Here is a 23,048-nt window from a genome sequence, read left to right on the forward strand (position 1 = left end):
GGCAGCTGTAATTATCCATGTTTCACGTTGGATCAAATTTTTTTGTTTGTGTTTGTTTGGTGAATATTTAGCCAACTGTGTTCTGCGTAGGTTGTTTTGTATCTGAATAAATCAACTCCTCTAAAATTACAGACAAAAAGCAGTAAACAGGGGCTAGATTGTTTTACAGATGGCATGCCACAAATTTACAATGTGATTAAAATGTTTCCTTGCACATTAGTAATGCTTCAATACAATTATAGTGCAGTGTCAAATTAAGTGCAATTTGATAAATTAAGAAATAGCTTCTCACTGTAGTCTTTACACTGTATGTTTTTCAAAAAATTTAAATAAATTTTGTACTTTTTATCATATGAAGTATTGCACATTTAACACTTTTTATGGATAACATTGTTGTAAATGTGTCATCAATTTAAAATCAATAATCCACATTTAACTATATCAGTACACTTTTTTTCTCCATTTTTTCCAGCTTTGTTTAGCTGGTAGTGCTCGTAAGTTGCTGCTTAGGTACAAAACAGAAACTCCAAATACTGAAACATTCCTACAGTAAAATGTATTCATAAGCCCCTTTTGAACATAAAGTTCTTTTTAATTTTATTTTAAATTACACAGTAATCTGAAGTTCTGTAAAGAGCCACCGTATATGAAATAGATACTTCCCAATGAACTTATTTGCTTCTGGTTTTTGTGATGTGGGGAAAGAAAACAGTGAGACATGCAGTGAGTGACGGGGTGTGCCCCAGGCTCACCCCTCCTGTCACGTCTGTCCCACAGAGCAGCCAGTGCACCAGGGACCTGTCATAAAGACAGACTCCTCACAAGCAGGGGCCCGGGCCCTCAGAGGAGGCAGACACATCAACAACCAAAGAGCACACAAAAGGAGAGGACACCGACAGCATTCGGCTGTCATCTCAGCTTCTAACACAAGGTTCAATACCAATACTTCGAAATCCATCAACAAAATATTTACATCATTAAAAGTATTTGGCAAACTACACCCAAAACCACAGCAGCCACATTCAGACCCAAAACAGCCATAGATCATCTGAACTATTGTTCATGAGGGTGGAGAATATGTCACAGTGAGCAAACAACTGAAAATTAAAGTTCCCCCTCTATGTTGAAATCATCTGAAATCTGTGGTGCTGTGGTTACCCACACACATAATGTCTGAAATGTCTGAGGTCTCTTTTTTATGTTCTTGGCATGGGGAGGAATGTCGGGACAAGAGACATGTCTCCTTCACCTTGCACATGGACGCCGGCCAGAAAGATATTCATGGGTTCCAGTACTGCAACCCTTCTCCAAGTTTTTTTCACACGTAGTGACAGGTCCCCTGCACTAAATTCTCCTCCCCTGCTCCCATAAATAATCTGTTAATTTGTGAGGAGACAGAGGTGCACGACAGCAGGCTGATGTCACCACTCCGTGTTTCCTGGAGGCTCAAGTAAGCAGAAACAAACACACATACACACCATCATCCACTACCATTATCACTGCGGGCGTCAGCGTCCCAGGACCCTCTCTTCTGAGCAGAGAAATGATCTCTGATTGACGATGCGTCTCCTCCACAAGGGTGGCAGAGAGTTGAAGGGCAGGTCATCTGCCAGCACTGACAGGAAACAGAAGGTGGAGATAAATGGAGAGGATCAGGCTTTCCTCTCCACCTGCAGATGATAATTCCAAACTGGAATAAATCAACTCATCTCTGGTAAACAACAACGGAAAGCAGCTCATCTCACAGGCCACCAAAGAAACACGCACAATTCTCATCTTACTCACATTACTGACTGAGAAATTCCACGTTGCAGATGACACGTTAATTATTTTGCCATTTGTATTCGCAAGATGTCATGGACTGGACGATGCTGACAACTGTGCATGACTTTTGGGATAGCTCACATTTTTGTGGTCTGAAACAGGTTCAACATTTATAAAGCACTCAATTTGGCTTTTATGTATCATCATTTTGATAAGTGCTAACAGAAGACACCTCAGGCTGTGGTTGCTCTTCAGTCTGCTGGCATAGATTTTTGGGTAAATGCTGAATTTGCCAGTGAGCTGCCCTGTTTTCTATTTGGCATAAATGTGTGCTGACAGGAAAACAGAGAGATGAATAATGGTGATTCAGAGCACAGACTGAGTGGGATCTTTCTGATCATTTGGTAAAAGTGAGTGAAGTTAATGATATTGCCCCAGCATGCAGTGAATCAGTGATTAATCACTCGCTTGCATGAATCTTATACCAACGAGCCTGATTTGATGCAGGGCCCACAGTGGTGAAGATACAGAAACGTAGAAAAGCGAGGCAAAAATAGAACACTGTAAACATTTTAGAGTCCCTCCCTAAATGTTCACAAATCATGTTTTCAAGGGAGGCTGTGTCTTATAAAGAGTAGCCAAGTCCACCTGGCTTCACTGTAGTTTGCATCCTACTGTTAACTCCCTCTACATATTTAAAATAATCCCCTCCAGCCTTAAAATGGCTTGGATGTAACGCCACACCTCTAAAATGTGCAGATTTACGTTATCCTTGCATCAGTTGATCTGAACTGACATCCTCCAACCACTAATGCTCTGCTCAGACACAGTAAAACTATTCTAAGTTACACAGAGGAAATCAATCCGTACTTATTTGAACTGGAAATCGTGGAAGTACTCAGCCTTGGTAGTGACTGCGTGTTTCCCTCATAGTGTGTCTTGTGGCATTTAACCCTCCTATCGTCCTGCGGGTCAAATTGACCTGTTTTAAAGTTTTAAAAATGTGGAAAAAAATATATATCAAAGCTGTCAAATTTGGGGATTTTTTATTTAAAAAAATAAAACTTTTGAGGGAAACTTTTCAGGAATTTTCTTCTTGAAGATTTTGCAATTTTTTTATAAATTTAGGGAAATTTTTTTCTGAATGTTTGGACTTTTTTCAGACAAGGCAACAACATTTTTTGGTAAGGACAACTTGAGGGTTAAAAAAACACCATATAGAGACATGTTAACAAGGTAAAAGCTTCATCAGAGGGGATCTTTAACTCAAATATTTAATAAATTCAGCCAAAGTTGAGATAAAGTTTGACCATCTATTTAAAAATAGCAGCATAATTCTTAAAATGTTGATATTTCAAATGTAAAAATTTACTCCAGCCATTTTATATTTCACCTGAACTTCTAACAACTCATTAAAGAGCGATTTAAACGAGGCTAATGAAATACTGTAATGCCAACAGATATGTGCTGCTATACTTAAATAGCTAAATGCCAACATTAGCATGCTAACATACTTATCGTTGACTTAATAGTTAGCTAAACTTAGCTTCACTTACCATAATATCAGCAGCCACTTTTATACATTCGTGCTAGCTTAGACAAAGATTAGCTAGTTTAAGATCAAATTCAGCTCTTCAAATATCTCAAAATCACTCTCACCTGTGAAATGTTATTCCCCTTTGCTTGGCTTTGATATTTTCTTCATTAGAGCATCGAAAATCTTTGCAAAAGTTTGGTATTTTTGATATTACAAACGACCACAAATATGGCGGCAGGAGGGAATGACGCATTTCACAAGGTGGATGATGCTAGCAATAGCAACATTAATTTGCTAATTAACACTAAATACACTCATCTGGACAGCCGTAAAATTATGTACAGAATAGAAAACTTTATCGTAAATAGTGTGACATATTATGACAAGTGTATGAATTTTTTTTTTTTTAAATTTATGGTTCTATCTTTAATGTATAAAGTGAATATTTGCATTTACAATTGTAATGTGTTTTAATGCTCCTTCCTTACATAAAAAAAAACAACCCCCCCCAAAAAAAAACACTAATATAGAAATTTTCAGCTCACTCTTGAATGATAAATACCATTCAACTCACTGTTGAATGGTATTTATCATTCAACAGTGAGTTGAATGATAAATAACAGTGTGTTTAAGTCAGTGTTTCCTTATTTCTTTGCCTAATTCCTCACTCATTTGCTTTTTGTAATTACAAAAAAATAGCAGTTTTTGGTAAATTAAGAAAAGAATTTCCAAAAATGAATGTTTGTTAATATTGTAAGCTGGGTTGGAAACAAGTGGTAGTCACAGCTACCAGACCCTCATGTAACTTAAACTGTAACAGCAACTGTTCCATTTGTTTTAGTAGTGAGAGGTACTTCTTAAATCAACTGAAGGTTATGTGGAAAAAATATAAATAGTATCATGGAGCTTTGATACATGGCAGTAATATCTGCATAATGATGAAAGTAAGGGATCAGTAAGAACGACTAGTTGGCGTAGAGAGATTTGTCACAGAATAAGAAATGAATAAATATTTAGTTTCTGTGCCACCCTAGTCTGAGTAAAGCTCTCAACCATGCCACTGTTCTAAAAGTTGTCTGGCTCCGTCACTGGGTGTCAGATAATGTTTTGAAATTTCCAACCATAGTTCCTTGACTTTGTTGTAGCAACAATGTTTTAGTGGCCCACTTTGGACTATTGCTTCTTTTAAACAAATGATCTAGCATTTCATCTAATACCACATCATGATCCACCTCTGATGGTCCATTTAAGAGCAAAGATTCTTTAAATGTGCATTTTGCATCCTGCAATTAAGGGCATTAGTCTAGATTTAATGATTTCTTTTTTCTTTTCCATATTCAATAAAAAAGTACCAGCAGCTGGAATAATGGGAGGCACTATATTAGGAAAACCAAAAGTGAGCAGTAAGTGTTGCTGGAGCTGTAACATACCAATTACAGCTGGGTAATGCTTGGACGGCTGAAATTCCAGTATTCCCAAATCAATTTGCATTCCCCAATCAGTCACCAGACAGTAATTTCTCTGAGAAGACAAAAACAGGACATAGCAGCCTCTTCTTCTTTCATCTCGGCGATTAGAAACCATTTAATTAGACACTGTCACGTTCCTCAGTCATAACAGCCAACAATAACCTTCCCCTGTGTGTCCTCATCGCAACTAAATTATAGACACACACTGAAATCACAGCTATCAGCACCGACGGTTTAACCGTTACTATACTGGACAATAACTGCTGAACTTTGCTCCACCAAACTCTTCCTGTGCCATCTGTCAGAAGTGATAATACCCTCCACCTAATGGCACCTCTGCACCATTAGCAGGTTATAAAGCAAGGCCTCGTCTGTCCTTTCTATTCCTAAATAGAGCTCTTCATCATCACCTCAGCCACGGCACACAGACGATACTTTTTATTACTCCCTGTTTCCAGGCGTGAGTGATATTTTTCCCCCAAAAACAATAAGGTCATATGTTTGTTTGACTCCTGGAAGTGTGCGTGGAAATCCGAAGGGGGCAATTCACAGTAACACAGACCTCCTTGAAGGCCGTGACACGTACTGCTAAGCACACGCTATTTTGGTTTTAATTTACAGATCCCAGCAGCTTAAATTCACATAACTACTGGCAGGAAAGTAACAAGGATGTGTTATCCATTAGCGAATAAACCGCTCTCCCCCTTTGCTGTAATACGGTATGCAGTGAAGGCTAACTGCATTGACCCGAGCTGTAAGAGCTGACTTTTAAAAAGGATCGAGAGCGAGCGGCGCTGTGTGGCTGATTTTAGCCTGTTGCGTGGAGACTGCAATCCAGGTGATGCATCAGCCAATGGCAGGAAGCCAGAGCCAGACACAGGCATCAAGGTTGGTGCAGCTGATGGATGGAAGTGTAGCTACCGGCACTTGCCAAGCCATTCACACAGTCATAAATTACATGTTTACTGCCGGCTGTGGCTCTCTGCACTCGCCAAGATTTCTTCTGATGTCAGCAGCGCATTATCATATCTAATCAGACCCCAGCAACCCGTGTTAAATGGGTGGGAGATTGAAGTAGCCATCGCTCCATCTCTGTAAATATAATTTATACCACAAACAAGAAAATCTGGATATTTATGGACCGGTTTATGGAGTTGAGTTCAGACTCTGAAAGCTCAGGCTAGTTTGTTTATCAATAGCATTTTATTTCATGTAATCCTTTTTTACGATGAGATACGTGTTCCGCAACCCTTCATCAGGAGTTATATGGCAGCAAATGTAACCTCTGTTAAAGCATTTACAGTAGAAGTTAAGTTCATCACATGGAGGGCATGCACAGTGGAAGTGCATGATGTTGACTGAAGCAGATTACTCTGGATTTTAACAAGCATGGCGAACAACCAGGGATATTTACAGTTGTGACCATCCTTGAAGTTAAATGAACGATCTTAATGAGACCAGCTTACACACACACTCTGCATACACACACGCATACAAGAAGCATTTCCATAAATCTATCTCTTTCTGCTGGAGAGAAACCCCAAACACTGAGTTACACTGTATTGAAAGGTTGTGTCAAGGAAAGCATTTGCAGTTAAAAAAATATAAAACCCTATATATATATATATATATATATATATATATATATATATATATATATATATGTGTGTGTAGATTTTATTCCCATTAATGATTATGAAGTAAATTTAGGGGAATCAAAGCTGTGATAGAGCAAAAACAAAAAACTGGCCATGTAATCCTCAGCAATTTTAAAATACCTTCATGTAACAACTGCCCCCCAGGACTATATTCAAAATGGATCAAACAAAGGAATCCTTGTACAAAACAAAATAAATCAATTATGGTAATAAAAATAAGAGTACACTGTAAATATATATTCATATTTAGAATTTTCTAACTGTATTTACAAGATAGTGAATAATGCAGTGGACCACGGCGCTGCACGGCTCTTAGATTTGGTCAGAAAAGCAGAATGCCGTCCTTCACTACTGATGAAATGACCGCGGAGGAAGAAACAAAACGAAACCTACAAAAACCGACAGAATCCTAGTCAGTCCTCAGATTCTCCTGGCCCGCCTTTGGGAAGCCCAAAGTGGAGAGAAAAGTGGGAGTCTGCTGTTTTCTGACACCGTGACAAACTGCCACTCGCGTTAATACAAAGTGCCCCATAAACATCGTCACCGCCAAGAACCGGGGAACGGCTGCAATCATCAGTCCATGTGATCCGACGAGTTCTGCAAGGTGTCTCCAAGCTCCTTTCTCACAGAGCACCAGTGTTTTTTAGCTTCATCTCTGGGAATGTGGGGGAGAAGTCCAACCCCATGAGGCAGGGAGCGGAGGAAATGTCAATGTTTGTCTGAATGAAGATGAGGTATCAGCGTTTCTTAATGGCTGCCCCATTGGAGTGGGGAGGGAACTTTGGCAAGCAGGGCTCCTCCGCTCCAGCATCGTGGGAGAAAACAGAGTCCTCGCCTGAGGAGCAGGTGGAGCTGCGGGTGTCCGGGTAGCTGGGAGAGTATTGGTCCAGAGGCATCGTGAGCTCCAAATACTCCTGTAGGCACAAGAGGAGAACAATAATCAGGTCAGCTTTTCACTTGTAGAACAGACATATCCGCTGTTTGTCTGCAGGCTAAGGAGAGGAAGACTGACCTGGTTGGATGTCATGGCCAGACAGCGATCCAAGTCTTCTACCAACTGTTTGAAAGTGGGTCTCTGAGAGGGAACAGCATGCCAGCAGTCCCTCATCATCATATATCTGCAGAGATCAGGATTCAAAATTAGTCAGGTTTGTCCTTCCTCCTGATTCTCAGTTTTAGTTTCTCAAACATCGATCATGTAAAATGAATGTCAAAATTCTTGCAAGGAGTTTTCAAAGCCCAGATCTCATTGGTGACAGTCTAAAAACAAAGCTGAACATTATGTTCCAGCTGGAGCTCACTCAACCTTTGAGCATTTCATTTCATTGGTCATCACACAAACAATGTCAGAGAACATTACAACGTTGCTAAGCACCTGGAATTTTTCGGATACACAACAACATGGGTAATAAAATTAATGCCAACTGTGTGGTTCAAGCATGAGACACGAGGCTGAGCTTTCAAGATGGGTTTGTAAAGAATCCCACAATAACAGGTTTTGCATACAGAAGTGTCAAACACCTTCACACACTAAAGCCAATTTATCAACTATCAGTGCAAATATTTTCTCTTGGAAAAAGTTCATTACAAGGCACAACCCTCAGTAATCTGCTTCAGAACAAGTTGGAGATCAATCAAGGTCATTAACAGAAAATCACAGAGCTTTATTGAGTTAATGTGCTAGAATCTAGAAAAAGCTTGTATTTTTCAGTCAGATAATCCCTGGAATTAGTAGAGAAAGGTCACTGTTTTTTTTTTAAAAGAAGACACTATTTCAGAAGTTTAAAAGAACTTCTTAAAAGCAGCAACAGTGCATCGGGTAGTACTGTAACAGTTATTATATATATATATATATATATATATATATATATATATATATATATATATACGGTATCCTTACAGTTCATGAGTGCATGTTGAGGGCTTGTCCATACGGTGGCCTTCCTTAAGCAGCTTGAACAGCTCTTCCACCGGGACGCCGGGGTATGGAGAGCCTCCCAGGGTGAAGATCTCCCAGAGCAGCACCCCAAACGACCAGCTGCAGATAGAAACAGAGCGGAGTGTCGAGACTTTCTGCACGACTAAACGTTTCCCTCACATTCCGTCAAAACTGAATTGGTAAAGTAATGCCAAGTGATACTCACACATCGCTTTGGTGTGTGTATACCCGGTCAAACAGAGCCTCAGGAGCCATCCATTTGACTGGTAAACGACCCTGTGGGAATGGTATGAATGTGACTATGCGATCTGAGACACTTTCATTTCAGGAGAACATGTAACACATTAACAGAGTACTCACATTGGTGGTCTTCTTATAGTAGTCAATGTGGTGGATGTCTCTTGCCAGGCCAAAGTCTGCTATTTTCATCACGTTGTCCTCCGTTACTAAAACATTGCGAGCAGCAAGATCTCTGTGGATGCACTGCAAAAATAAAATGAAAAAAAAAAACCCACATGAACTGAATACAAGCTTTTCGAATCAATCATTCAAGTACAAATCTGTTAGAAAATGTACTTTTAAAACGCATATATTTTTCCATCTATCTGATTCTATAAATTATATAAGGCTGCGAGCAGCTGCTTGGACTTTAGCTACCTTTTTGGAGGCCAAATACTCCATGCCTCGGGCCACTTGGTAAGCACAGGACACCAGGTCTTTGATGGACATGTTCTCCACAGGAACCTGGTCTGGGTTGTAGCAGTACTCCATTCCCGGTGGGCGTCGAGCTCGTAGGTATTCCCGCAAGTTTCCCTTGGAGGCATATTCAACTATCACATACAGAGGACCTAGAAATAATCAGAAGAAATACAAGAATAAGTCAGGCGGTATATGGCATGGATTCATGCTGTACACTGTCACTATATAAATTAAAGCTCGTGTCCGGAGTTTGAATCGCAACGTCTCCCAAAACACTGTTGGTCCCTCCCTCTGATTTCGCCCCTTTATTTGTGCACGCGCGCAGTACATGAGAGGAGTGCCCGGAGTGCTGCAGCATCTCGCCTGTTTTGCTGTTTTCCCCTCTTCTACATTTAGTACATTTAGTAAATAATAAAGGAATTACGTTAGAATGCTGTATTGAGTCTAACTTGTCCTAATACCAAAATAACATGAATCTGCTAGGACGAACGAGTAAAGTTTCAATATGTGATTACACTCGTGTATCCCTCTTGATGACGTTGTTTATCAAACTTAGTGCATTTACGCGTGTATATGTGTTACATTGTTTATTTATTTCTATCTAGAGTTCAGAATTGCATGACTCCTCTGACGAAGAGTATGTCCCAGACGCCCCAACATCTTCCTCCAGAGGTCGGGCATCTAAACGAAGCCGTCAGGCGGGCTATGGAGGCCGTGGTCGGGGAGCGACGCGAGCACCCCGAGCCAAAAAAACGTCCTGCAGTCTCTTGGCCTGACAAGCCATGGGATTGGTAACTTTTCTGGAAGTTGCTGATCCCTGATGCTCTCTCCTCCACAAGTAAAACAAATGTGCGCGCGGTTGCGTAGTGCGTAGCTCACCCACCTCTGCATGGGCTTGCTTGCTGTGCGCGTAACCGTTGATTGACAGCATGACAAAGCTGAAGCTCGAACTTAATTGGTCGGCAGCGACCCGCGCTTTTTGGAATAACATGGGGGTCTATGAGAGGAAGGCGGAGCTCAGGAATAAATTTTCATATCACGTTATACTAACTTTATATTATAGTATCGAACTAGACTAACACATTTAAGCTTTGTTAAAAAATGATACATAAATTGAAAACAAACGGAAACTCCGGACACGAGCTTTAACTCAATCTAAGCTTTGATAGTTTTAGATCACTGAATTTTAGACAAGTAACTTAACATTAACATAACAACAGCCTGCATTAACGGGCAGCTGTTATAAATACGTTTTTATGAATATATAAATGAGATTTTGTTACTTAAATAAACTTTAGTGCTGGAACAGTACATAAAGTGAATTGAACAAAGAGCCTTGTGTTGCAGTGTGAAGGCAACAGTGTGATGTGTACGGCAGGGTCATTAGAGGTCAGTTTCCTTTACTTTTTTTGTCAGGGATGATTGGAGAGAAATGACAGCAGCTGTGGTCGATTCAAACTGCGAAGTCGGAAGCGGGTGTCAGAATCGTTTATGCATGCTTTTCTACACATCTCTCAAAGTGTGGGACAACAGTGTGTGCATGTCTGTGTGTGTTTGAGCACAGCGGGGCAGGTCAGTAGCAGGCCCCCCCGTCTGTCTGCTCCTACCATCCTGTGTGCAGGCTCCCAGCAGATTAATGATGTTCTTGTGCTTCCCAATGATCTTCATCATCTCCATCTCTGAAATCAGGTCTGACAGGTCTTTCTCTGTGGCATCAGCTGTAAGGAAGGAGAAACAAATCATATTAGGGTAATTAGTGCAGGTTCTGCTGGTGAAAAGGCCAGAAAGGTCGCTCAATAATCACCCTGCAAAGTATATACAATATAGCAACTCTTACAGAGTTGGCTGGGGTTTGTAGAATGCTCCCAGAGGAAAGGCACTTAAGGTAGGAGACAATAAATGTTACCATCCCTACATCTTCACTCCTCTGTGCCGTTTAATGAACACTTTTATATGGGATGTCTCATAAATTTCTACTCCTCTCCCCTATTTGCACAATGGCTGGGATCCAACGGCAGATGCCTCTTAGTATCGGCCATCCTAGTGTAGGTGTCTGAATCTTACTCCTGAGTCTGAACTTGAGACTTCTTTAAAATTTATGACTGTACACTTAAGAACTTTCTTCCCTGCAAAACACTACCTTATTTCAGCTGATCTCATTAGTTTCTGTATCAATCCACCAAAACATATTGAACCTAATATTTAAGTAGAAAAGTTAACTTGCATTTCAACATTTTGACTGCAACCTTGGTCACACGGTTCGGCTTCTCTTTGTCGAGGCCGAGCGCCTCCCCCATCACCACCTGACCGAAGCATCCTTCACCCAGTGGCTTCCCAAGGACAAGTCTGACAAAGAGAAGACGTGAGAGATCAGTCAGTGGAGTTAAACTCAGAACCTGTATAATGAGTGTGAGAAACTTTGGCCATTGGTTTTTAATCTTTAAAACTGAAATTAAATTGAATGTTAGAGACTCACTTTCTGAGGTTTAAATTTCACTCACACATTGTTCTGATGCAGCTTTCAACATCAGCTCTCCAGGTAAAAACACTTGTGAAGCTGCTTCTTTTCTTAGCACACCAACTAATCTGATCTGGGAAATTTCCTTTCAGAAGTTTTTTTTTTTTGCCTCCAAGAAGTTGTTCCTTTTTTGTCCAATACATACCTGTCCCGAGGAAGCTCCCAGCGGGGATCCTGAGGCAGTTCATACTCAGACACTCCTGACAGCATGGGAGAGCCGCTGGAAGACAGTCGGGAAGGACGGACCAGCATCACTCCAGAGTGGATGGAGGAGCTCGAGTCCACAGACACCTGAGGCAAGAAACACTGACATTACTCCTCTCATAGTGGACGCCGATAGCAGGAAATAATTTTGCCTACAGTGCCACAGATGCCAGGGTAACATTAAGTTTTTTTAATTCGGAATTAAGTCATTCAGAATTAAAGCTTTATGCTTCGCGTTTACATGGAAATATGAATTCTGAATTAAGGTTTACATGGACCGCATGTTTGGGAGTTGGAAAAGATTCTGATTGGACAGGGAGTGGATGTGACGTATCCCTGTTTACCGGAAGAAAACAGCATTCTATCGGGTTCTCATTTCTTTTCCCCAACAACATGGAAGAACAACTAAAAAGCACGCTTTTCGCTTTGCTTTTTATTGTCGTTTTGAAACAGCAACTCGACAATGGCGTACTACTTCTGTTGCGCCAGTAAGGTCGCAGAACGACCGGAATGAACTAAAGCGGAATTAACTGTATACATAAATAGAACGTACACAGGAATTAGTTTATTCGGAATTAACATCGGAAAAAAATCAGGTAGTTTATTCGGAATTCAATTCATTCGGAATTAACTTTAATACCGAATTAAAGGTAAATGTGCTAAGAGTTTCAGTTCCTATATAGGACCATGTAAAGCTGGTGTGTTCTGGACATGTTGTACCAAGCCCAAGGAGTCTTAGCATCCTTCAGTACATCTACTTACGTGATGAACCAGACCTCTAGGATCTACAATGAACCTGAAAGCTCAGTGAATGCATGCTTTGTTGCAATAACATCAATAAAACTGTAAAAGCTGTGGAACTGAAAATCAGTCAAAATGTAAACATTATGAAAGAGATTAACTCTATACATGAAGAAATGACAGATGAAAGGTAATAAAGATGTTCCAAACCCCCTATCTACTTTCTGTTACCTGTCTGCGCAGGGGGATGCTTTTGGCCAGTTTGTGGACGGCCAGCTGACTGTTGAAGTCACTCTTCTTTGAGGACGTGCGGATCTTGACGATGATTGCGATGGCAATCATGACGGCAATGAAAAAGAAGCCCACGCAGTAGATGACCACCTCCAAGTAGGTGTGGCTGGCTGGAGGGTAGTGAGCGACAGCTAGATGGGGGGGCAGGGTGACAGGGGGTGGGGTCAGCTGTCATGAATGAACTGTCTGAACATATCCAAGTACACCAAACACACCCAATCACACGAAAACTCAGCAACACCAACCGAACAAATGGCCCAGACACAGACACACACAGACACACACAGACACACACACTTCCATGTCTAAAAGTCAGAGCCTTTGACACAAACACATATGGGACGCCAATTCCCCAAACAGACGACTGCACTTAAATACTGTGTCCGTGTGAGAAGTGGTCATAGTCTCTTGAATCGTGGTGCAGCCAAACTCTCCACAGGTGCAGGTGAGACCAGAAATAGTTGGGACAAACCCAAATTCATTCAGATAATCCCTTATATAAACACAATTATTTTTGTTTTATTGTGCCTCGTTAATGGGTGTATATAGAAGTGAACAGTCTGCAAAGGATCTGACTTTTACACAGAATATCAATACTTTACACACATCATTTCAGCACCGCTCATAATTTCTACTTCACCAAATAGTCTAAATCACATTTCATGTCTACTTGTAGGTCTAAAGCAGCATAACACAAAGCATGTGCTCAGTGTAGTAGTTTAACTGCTTGGCTTATCAATACAATATCCACTTCTGATATCACTTGTAATGCAGCTTTTAATGGGTTTTGTGTGTTGGTGCTGGTAATACAGTGTTTTTTTTTAAAGTAGACAACATATTTGTGTGCTAAAATGCAACAAAAGAAAAATAAATGCTAGCAAATGCTCCAATTCAGATCTTGTTTTTTTCCTCCCATTCAGTGAAAACACCGATGTTTATTCATACCAGTAAGTAGGGGTGTAATCGATTCCACATTTTAGTAAAAAAATGTTTTGCTCATCCTTTGGTTTGGGATATAGATTTGTGCACACGAGCTAGATCTCAGAAGCCAAGTTTCCATGTACGTGTAAGGAGAATTTGAGGGAAGCTTAGAAAATTATGCTAATTATTACTTTTTTCTTTTAAAAGTGGGATAAGGACATTTTTATGAACTGCTTTGGGGAATTTAAACAAGGTTGTATAGTATCCTCACAAGACGGTGACCTGTTGAAAAATCTTGACTAATATAAAAACACTTTGGCCATATATGACACCAAAATAAAAAGCTCTGTTTAACTGAGCTGTAATTATTCTTCATGTCAGGTGGTACCGGCTATGTTTAGGAGCAACAACAGCAAAGGAAGTGGAAACAGCTAAACACTCATGTGAGAAAAACGTTCCCTATACCAGGGCTTTCAAAAAAGGTGTGCATGAACTCTTAAGAAAACATGCCAAGTTTTTGGAATGTTACAGTTTCTATTGATTTCTTTGTTTGTGTGATACTTCAAAATATCTGCAAGAATACATTAAACACAGCAGGAGATACCAGTTCTGAGTGTGTATTGTCCTAGTCTACCTATAGCTTTAAATCATGTTAAGGTTAATAAAGATGCAGTTAATTATATTAAGCATTTTCTTTATTTTGGATTTTAAAAAATGATATACAATCAATTGTAGAAAAATGCTTTTTAAAAGAAATCGGCTCCTGCATTCAAGTCTGGCGTACTGCTAAACGCACTTCTGAAAATGCATATGCCACCTTAACTTTTTTATTTCATTAAAATTTAGTTTATCAGGACTTATACACTACCTGCCAAAAGTTGGACATACTTTCTCATTCATATGTTATTTTATACACTGTGATTAATACTAACGACATCAAAACTATAAAAGGAAATATATGGAATTATGTCGTAAACAAAAAAGTGATAATCTTCAGTATTAATTTACAATGTAGAAAATAATACAAACAAAAAAAGTATTGCATGACTGGTAGTGTATAATAGCATATAATACCTATAATCCATATAAATTCTGCACAGTTATTCTAGTTGCCCATTTTCTTTTTCCAAAATTGACTACAACGCTGCATACTCCCTTCCTCCTTCACATAATTTTTAGATGCACATTTGCACCTGTAATAAATCTTCTGCTATATGAAGTGTCCTCACTGAAAAAATAATTATTTATTTTATTTGCTCAATGCGAGCAGGAGAATATCAGATATAAGTCATTAGTGGTGGAATCCCTGCATGTTGAACATCCCAAACCAAGGGTGCCATACCAACTGAAGTGTATCGTTACACCCCTAACCAACACCAGCAACACAAGTGAGCTACACTTGTGTGAAGAGGCTGACTGACAAGCAGCTTGATAATTGGACAAAGGCCCATTCCAATCCTCAGGAATGAGACACATCCACTACAGCGAGCCAATTATCAAAGCCAGCCGCTGTGCTCACAGCAGGAAATGACATCAGCAATACATGTCATTTGTAGTGCTTGTCAAAGAAAATCAGCTCAACACCAAATCAAATGCAAACACCAATTAAAGAGCAGAAAGGAAAAGACAGTTCAAAGTGAAATCTGATCAGAGCTGCCAAACAACCCTTCTAGAAAAGTGAGGTCCTACCTGGCTGAAGGTCATGAAGTATACTTGTGTGTGCTCTTGTTTTGAAAATACCCCTGGCCTGTTTTTTATAAGTTCATTTCTTTGCCATGGTAGACCAAAGAGCAGACAGTTTGTGGGCTGTTTGGCATTAACTGATTTCATTTAAGAAACAGCAGAGCATGGCTCATACCATCTAGAGAGTTTAGATGGAGCTGGAGTCATGCTGAGCTCAGACAGAGGGGGGGTTTTAGTACTTGTAATGTGCCCTGGCTTCCACTCACATTTTTAACCAGAAATGGAATCAGGCACGAACCCTTTCTGTCAAATGTGAAGATGAAGAGCCAGGCTTTGGTTGGAAATATCGGAAACATAGGAGAGAGACAGAACCACTGATACCTTCAAAAACGGTCAACCATGCAGAGTGATGAGAGAACCCGATAGAATTGCCCGCCAAGCAGGTATACTCCCCAGCGTCATCAAAAGACACATTTCTCAGTTGAAGGACTTCCATTTCCTTGTCCGTGGTGTTAAGGCCAGCGGTCTAAAAAATAACAAAGGAAGCAGACCCAACAAGAGGCCCAAGAGGGAAAGGGGACCATGAGTAAAGCATTCTGAAAGAGAAAGGGGATGGAGGAGCGTTCTCCTCCTCAATCCGACACCATCTGCCCAAAAAGTAACACCGAGAGCCCCTGCAGAGGAATCTGTCAGGAAGAGCCTCCAGTATCTGTTAGTGGAAAATATGGTTAGGTTGAGTCTGTACTGCTGAACCCCACACTGGGTCACACCATCACCACGTCAAATACCTCACTTTCATCTCTACATGCAAGAGATGGGCATGGAAAGCTCCACAGCAGAACAGGGCACACTCAGGCTCTCAATCACACAAACTATGTGAGCATTAGACAAACAACAGGAGGTCTGTGAAACATAGGTAAGCAGAGGATGACAGCCGGAAAAAAGTAGAGAGAGTTTGTGAGCCGTGTACAGAGGACTTTGAAGGGCAAGGGAGCGGGAGTAATAGAAGATGGCAAGAGAGGCCCTTATTAGGAGGGCACAGCACAGGCATGGGGCAGGAATGAGAACAGGTCCAACATAAACCTGAGACTAAACACTTTCAACTGTTCTGCTGGGAATTTTCCATAGCGTCATTTACAGTCAGGAGCAATGAGGAGAGAGGGAGGGAGAAACGGAGGGAGAGAAGGAGGGAGGGAGGAGAGAAACAGCTGAGGTTGTCTCGAGTTATACGGCTCTAGATTTTCCAGGTGGTCCTAGAAGCGCCTCCACTGTGTCGTCCCTGTACTGCTGCGTGGTGGTTACCTGAGGACTCATATTTGGTGACAGTCAGCCAGGCCGACTGATTGGCCTCTCCTATATAATTGGACACTTTACATATATACTCTCCGCTCTCTTCCTCCGTCACATTGTAGAGGGTCAGCACCTGAGCATCCGAGCTATTGACCCCAGAATGCTGGAAATAAAAACAAGTTATGTGCATAACAGACAAATAGAAAAAAATCAAAACACAGGATCTTTGACAGGCCGCATTGGTTATATCACAGTAAAAACAGCAAGGGACACAGAACTCTTTTCACAGACAGCACTGAGCATTTAAAGAGCCCATATTATGCACATTTGCAGGTTCAGATTTATTTTATTTTTTCACTAGAATGTTTGCATGCATCCAAAAACCATTTCCATTTTATTTATAATACTGTTGACTGGAGCAGCACCTCTTCTCTGCTTGTCTGAAACGCCTCCTCCCAAAAAGCCCAGCCTGTTCTGTCATGTTTGGTTATGGACAATAACCCTAGATCTAATAATAGAGAGTGGTACACCTTGCAAAAGTGGATCTCGCAAGGAAATACTGGCGGGTTGCGATGAAGTCGCTCATTCTTTGCTGGAGTTTGTGCCAACATAGGCAGCGCTAGGCAGGCAGGCGTTATGCAAATGTTGTGTTACACTGTGACACAGATAAGTAACAGAAGAAAGGCCTCAAACAAAGTATTTCAGGCAAGTAAGGAGCAGTGTTCCCTGGTGTGGGCTTTGGGTTCTATAAATTATTGTATGGGTTCTATATATTATTATAAAAACCAGTAATATAACACGTTAAAGGAAAAGCAAAACCTAAAAACTGCATAATATAGGCTCTTGAACAAAAATTGCACTTCAGGAAAGTAAACAGATAAAAATCTCTTAATACTAAAATCTCCTGCTTTCAATTCATTCTATAGCATTCTAAAAACATTTAAACCATTTTAGCAACATGTGCAGAGTTAACTGGTGGCTACAGTACTCATCTGGCTAAGCTCCTACCTTGAGGACGCGGACGTACGGCAAACCATCAGGACCAACGCGGCTCCCATTGACCTCGATATGCTTCAGCCACTGAATATGAGGCTGAGGGTCGCTGAACACCTTGCACTCAAACTCTACGTCACTGCCGACCACTGCCGTGCGATTAGCTGGTAGGCCAGCCTGCAGGATCGGCCTGTGGGGAGAGCGCTCTGCAATGCAACCGAAAGACACACAAACGTTAGTGTCGACATTTAGTGAGCAGTGAAGCAAACGCTCAACATCAATGACAAACAAATGTCCAATATATTTAAAAGTACACACGCATGACTGATATTCAAACAAAATCCAAATAAAACCCGAGTCACCTTCAGTCTTTGTTCCTGGAAATGGCCAGGGCAGATGGCAAACAATGGCGTCTATATTATTTGAACTGATACAGTATAATTTCAGGCTGCAATTCCAGTTACAGACAACACTAAAGGTGTAAAGCAGCCAGTTCCCCAGCTACACACTGCTTGTGGAGTTGTTAAGAATTGGCAATGATATATGGGCAAGAAAGTTAAGCGTCTTATCTCACGCCGTAACTCTGAAATGCAATGTTCTTGTGGCTCCATTTTGACGACTAATAACCCTCCAAAGTAAACTTACAAGCCCAGAATCTGGCAGGATGTCAACTGGCGAGGCTTTTCTGACCCAGCCATCCATGGGGACTTAGAAAGCACTTGTGACAGTAGTTTCCCCTCGCTGAAACAATCTCAGTGCTCATCAGGCTCTAGAAATCTACTGAGGTCAGGCCAAGCCCAGGGGACAGCAGCAAAAGAGGAAGTGGGACTGTGATTTATAAGACCAATAGCGTATGAGAGAGTCACAGGGCAGGCCCTAGAGGAGTAATCACTTCTCTACTCTGCGTGGACCATCATTCACGCCACAAGTAAACAGACGCAGTTTATCAAAAAAGGTGGCAAAGGGACCACCCACCTAACCCTAGGCCTGCAGACTATAACTGTGTGCTTTTAGGTTAAGGATTTCATTTGATATCTTAAAATGAGACATTTTGTGAAACTGGTTCAACACAGTAGTGAAGCCGAATGAATATTCAACAGGTGACCAACAGCTCCTGGCCAGGTACATACTATTAAAAACAGAATTAGAGTTATTTCTTACCGACAACGTCTAGCTGGTAGGTGTGATTAATGCTGCCATACTGGTTTTCCACCACACAGGTGTAGTTTCCCTTGTCAGAGGGAACTACAGATTCCATGATGATGGTCCACACGTGGTCACGGACCTACAAGTGGAGAAAAAGGTTACTGTGGCTGCTATAAAATAACAAAACTAAATCAAAAAAACTAAAATATGGACAAGAGTTACTAATTAAAAAAAGCTCTCACAGCAGTTCAGGTTTAATTTCTGTCCACCAGATAAATGGTGAAAATAAGTAAGAATACTTTAAAATATCCAAACTGTTTTAACTGTAAATGAGGCAACAACTAAATTTAACAAAAAAAAATTAAAATAACTTCTGATTGCTTTTCTCCATCTGCTTTCTCCCAATTGGAAATCTAATTATTCAGATTTTGTTAGCTTTAAAGCATTTGTTAAGGTCTGTGATGTGTTTGGTGATAACATACTAACCCTCCTTCTGTGAAGCTAACCAATGCTTTAAACCTACCCAACAAAGGCCACGGCAAAATGGGTGCATGTTTTATATATATCAGCCCCAGCCTTTCTTATTAGCACCCACTGATGTCTGCCGCTTTTTTCCAAGACATGTTATAATTTTTCTTCCATAAATCTGCCAAGACCGGCAGTGTGTGATTAGCCAACAAACCTCTAAGGCAACGGCAACATCAAACATGCGTATACACAGACTGAGCCATACGGTTACCCTCATTTAGCTAAAAACGTGATGAGGGAGTCCAGCTGCCTACTGCCAGATGTGTTGTGCTTGGCTTCATATACATGTGGTCCACATTATTCTCTCCCTCCTGCACGTCTCCATGCAGACGATATGAACAATAGAAGCCCAGCCATAAAAGCAAGAGTGTGGGAGGGATGAGAGACGTCCCCGGCCGCTGATGCGGACCTTTGCACCTTGACTGAAAAAACAGCAGCCAGATGGTTAAGTGTGCTGCCTGGCTGGGTGGAGGACTGAGGGGGGGACGAGGGCAGCAGGCAGCTGAGAGGAAACTCCTAAATATGTCCCAGCTGGGGAGGGAGATGGACTGGGGAAGCACGAGACAAGGCTGGACTGGCCCACACCTTGATGGGACAAGCAGATGATTATTCTCAGCTCATACATCCTACACCTGTAGGGAGCTGCCACTGAATGCACCTATTCACAGAAAACTCATTATTCAGGACAATATGTAAAACTACCCAATACCAAATGCACATTTCACATGTTGGCTGATAAGGCTGTGAATAAATACAGTGACAATGGTTTTAAATCTTCTTTTTGTCAAAAAGAAAATAATTAATGTCTTTAAAGCTTAGAACAAATCCTAAAAAGAGATTAATTATGATAATCTCTGAGGGATCACGGTGCAACTGACAGGAAATAGTAAAGTGGTAGACAACAGATCCGGTCCACACCCCTCACCTGCCGCACCTCTGCTGAGTAAATCCAGAGACAGCAGTTAAGCATCTAATCAACTATTATGACCTGAACAGTTTGCCAGCAGTTATCATTACACTTGAATATAGCCTGTCTGGAAATGGGAAGACGCTACCAATAGAGCAACCACACATCATAAATACAGAAGGTCTAATGATAAATTTACAGCAGCATAGATGTAATTACAGGTAATACGACACACTGATGGCTAGAATGAGGACAGCCAAAGTTCTTCTTCCAAACGGAGGGGTAGGATTGCCCACCTTGAGGTATTACTATGCCACAACGTTCCTTTTTGTGGGATACAGTTTCATCTTGCATTGTTTCTCAGGTCAAATGTGAAACCTGCCTCTCCTTTTTTACTTGAAGAAAGTGTTTCTTACTCCAGGGGAGGGGGTGTTGATCTAATGTGAAGATGAGATCACTAACACATCTCCACTCATAGTGAATGAGTGTGAAGTGATTCAATCAGAAATGCTCAGGATGGTGTAGTGTTCATGAGAAGAAGGCGGGGCAAGCAATTTCCAAAAGTTTTAATTATTAACCTTGAAGCCTCCAATGCGATGGTCTCTCTTGAACTCCTTCCCATTCTTGTACCACTTCAGAGTGGGGGTTGGGTTGCCGCTGGCTTGGCATCGAAACTTCACAGTCTTGCTGGCTGGAACAGCGTGAAGCTTTTTCTCCATTTTTTCTGGATGAGCCCATTGCGGGGCCATTGCTAAAAATAAGATAGAAAAAAATCCGTTGGCAGATGAACAACACAATAACATGTTTGACGAAAATGCAAAAACAATGTATATATTTTGTAAAACTATCTAAAACTAATTCTTGATGCTATTTTTAACCCCTTGAACCTCAATCTCCTTTAATAAGAGAGATTACACAATCACATTCACCCCGTTTTTCTAAATTATAGTCACAGGGCTTGGCAGCAGTAGAGGGGTAAGGACTTTGTTTCTTTAAATAAAAATCACTTTTTCTTAGATGTTGTGGTTTCAAAACTGCCTCAGTTAAGTCATGTTGTGTAGATTTCATTGAAAATTCCATCAGAGCACAAACTCATGGTCAGCATGCTTGCCATGCTTTCTGGCTGCTGGATTCTTTGTGGGCAGAGCGGGCAGCAGCAGCCCGACGATAAAACCAGAGTGTCCTAATTGCTTTGTAGACAAATTGGAGGACATCTAAGGTTAACCACGATTAGTCACCACAGGGACATTCCTTGTGTAAAAGCTGTCACTGAGGTAGCAAAAACTCTCTGATTCAGGGTGAAATCATTCATCCAGATGAGACCCACACACACTGCAGGCCCAAAATTGAATTATAAAGCTCTTAAATATGTGACCATTCACAACAGTTACTCATAATCCTGTGACTCAAGGTTAGTCAGTAATGACCATTTGTTGCAGTAGCATTAGTAACATGAAGACATGAGCATACTTACGCAGCAGTTTTTGACTGCCCAACAGCTTAGCTTCCTCCGATGAAGACTCCTCATCTTCATCATCATCCTCAGATGAGGCCAATGTGTCAACTAGTGAACAGAAAGTAATTGTGACAACACATTCCTATTTGTACTGATACACACAGTGTTTTGTCAGTGATGCAACAATTTCAGGATATATGAAAATAAGAAAAACTAAATTCACATTTGGAGCCAAGTGGTAATATTTCTGTGTAAAGTTTGGGGGAAGATTTATGAACAATTGGAGGATGGATGTAATGTGCTCATTTTGCATGTTACATTTTAAGCCTAAGGGATCAGGTGATGATTTGAAGTGAATTTGTTACACTGTTAATACTGCAGTTTGTAAAATCATCTAAAAGTGACACATTTTAAAAAACAATTGTAGAGTAAACCCAAAGAGTGATTTATGAGCCAACATAGAGTTCACAATATGCAGATTTAAAATTTGGACAGTGATATCTGCTGTTCATTGTGAACAAAACCTGGCTTTGTTGCTCTGTGTCTCCTCTGAGCTCCAGCGATTCAAAAAGCAAACGGCTACACAACAAGGAGCAGTCAAGAAAGGCTCAAATCTCTGTGATGCATCTTTAATTAGCCGACACAAAAAAAATCTACTAACAACGTAATTATTGACTCAAACTGTGAAAATAGAAATTAGCTACAAAGTCTGTATCTTCACCGTTTCTAGGTCTTTACCTGTGACATTGAAGAAGACGCTGTGGTTGCCAAAGGTGGTGCAGGCGTACAGACCAGAGTCCGTCAGCTCCACAGCCTCGATCTCCAGCTGGCCACTGCGGATGCGTGTGTGTTCTCCATCCACCACAACCACATGGTCTTTAGTCCAGTTGACAGCATGGGGGGAGTCCTTGGCAGAGCAACTCAGATCCAGACGGTCCCCAAGGTAGAGGGTGAACAGCTCTGCCTGTGTTTCCACAGAGACTACAAAAGAAGCACAACATGGTTCTACTTAACGGCTCAATGGGTTATTTACCACTTGGAAGCTTTAAACACTTACAAAGACATTAATAAGACTCCATGAACACATGAAAGAGTTTGTATCTTTGGTGTAAACTATGAAATATACTGCACAGCAAGATAACTACTAGGTTTATTCCAACTGAAAAAAGACCATATCTTAAAATACATAAATCTGCACTGATGGGCCTAAAATCTTCATGGTGGTCTCACACAGAAAGGGGCTGTATTTGTACTGTAAACACATAAAAAAGTACTTCAATCACAAAACAGAGTCTTAAAGGTAT

The 23,048-nt window shown here is 40.9% G+C and overlaps 1 protein-coding gene across 2 annotated transcripts in view; it reads right to left on the reverse strand.

The window, feature by feature from the left end:
* Window positions 1-5,951: 5,951 nt before the first annotated feature.
* Window positions 5,952-23,048, reverse strand: part of fgfr1a (fibroblast growth factor receptor 1a) — a 30,674-nt gene continuing 13,577 nt past the window's right edge. The window contains exons 3-18 of one of the 2 annotated variants that reach the window (XM_022212752.2): window positions 22,483-22,725; window positions 21,763-21,852; window positions 20,867-21,039; window positions 18,869-18,992; window positions 17,723-17,913; window positions 15,806-15,950; window positions 12,761-12,951; window positions 11,730-11,875; window positions 11,291-11,412; window positions 10,674-10,784; window positions 9,025-9,215; window positions 8,728-8,850; window positions 8,573-8,643; window positions 8,329-8,466; window positions 7,441-7,546; window positions 5,952-7,342 (exon numbers count right to left, since the gene is read on the reverse strand). In XM_022212752.2, coding sequence (XP_022068444.1) covers window positions 7,166-7,342; window positions 7,441-7,546; window positions 8,329-8,466; window positions 8,573-8,643; window positions 8,728-8,850; window positions 9,025-9,215; window positions 10,674-10,784; window positions 11,291-11,412; window positions 11,730-11,875; window positions 12,761-12,951; window positions 15,806-15,950; window positions 17,723-17,913; window positions 18,869-18,992; window positions 20,867-21,039; window positions 21,763-21,852; window positions 22,483-22,725 — 2,342 coding nt within the window. In that variant the 3' untranslated portion in view covers window positions 5,952-7,165. Of the gene's footprint in view, window positions 7,343-7,440; window positions 7,547-8,328; window positions 8,467-8,572; window positions 8,644-8,727; window positions 8,851-9,024; window positions 9,216-10,673; window positions 10,785-11,290; window positions 11,413-11,729; window positions 11,876-12,760; window positions 12,952-15,805; window positions 15,951-16,726; window positions 16,878-17,722; window positions 17,914-18,868; window positions 18,993-20,866; window positions 21,040-21,762; window positions 21,853-22,482; window positions 22,726-23,048 lie in introns of both variants that reach the window. The other variant, XM_022212753.2, reaches the window with a different exon arrangement.

Source organism: Acanthochromis polyacanthus, chromosome 7 (genome assembly GCF_021347895.1).
Source record: "Acanthochromis polyacanthus isolate Apoly-LR-REF ecotype Palm Island chromosome 7, KAUST_Apoly_ChrSc, whole genome shotgun sequence".
In the NCBI taxonomy this organism is placed as follows: Eukaryota; Metazoa; Chordata; class Actinopteri; family Pomacentridae; genus Acanthochromis; species Acanthochromis polyacanthus.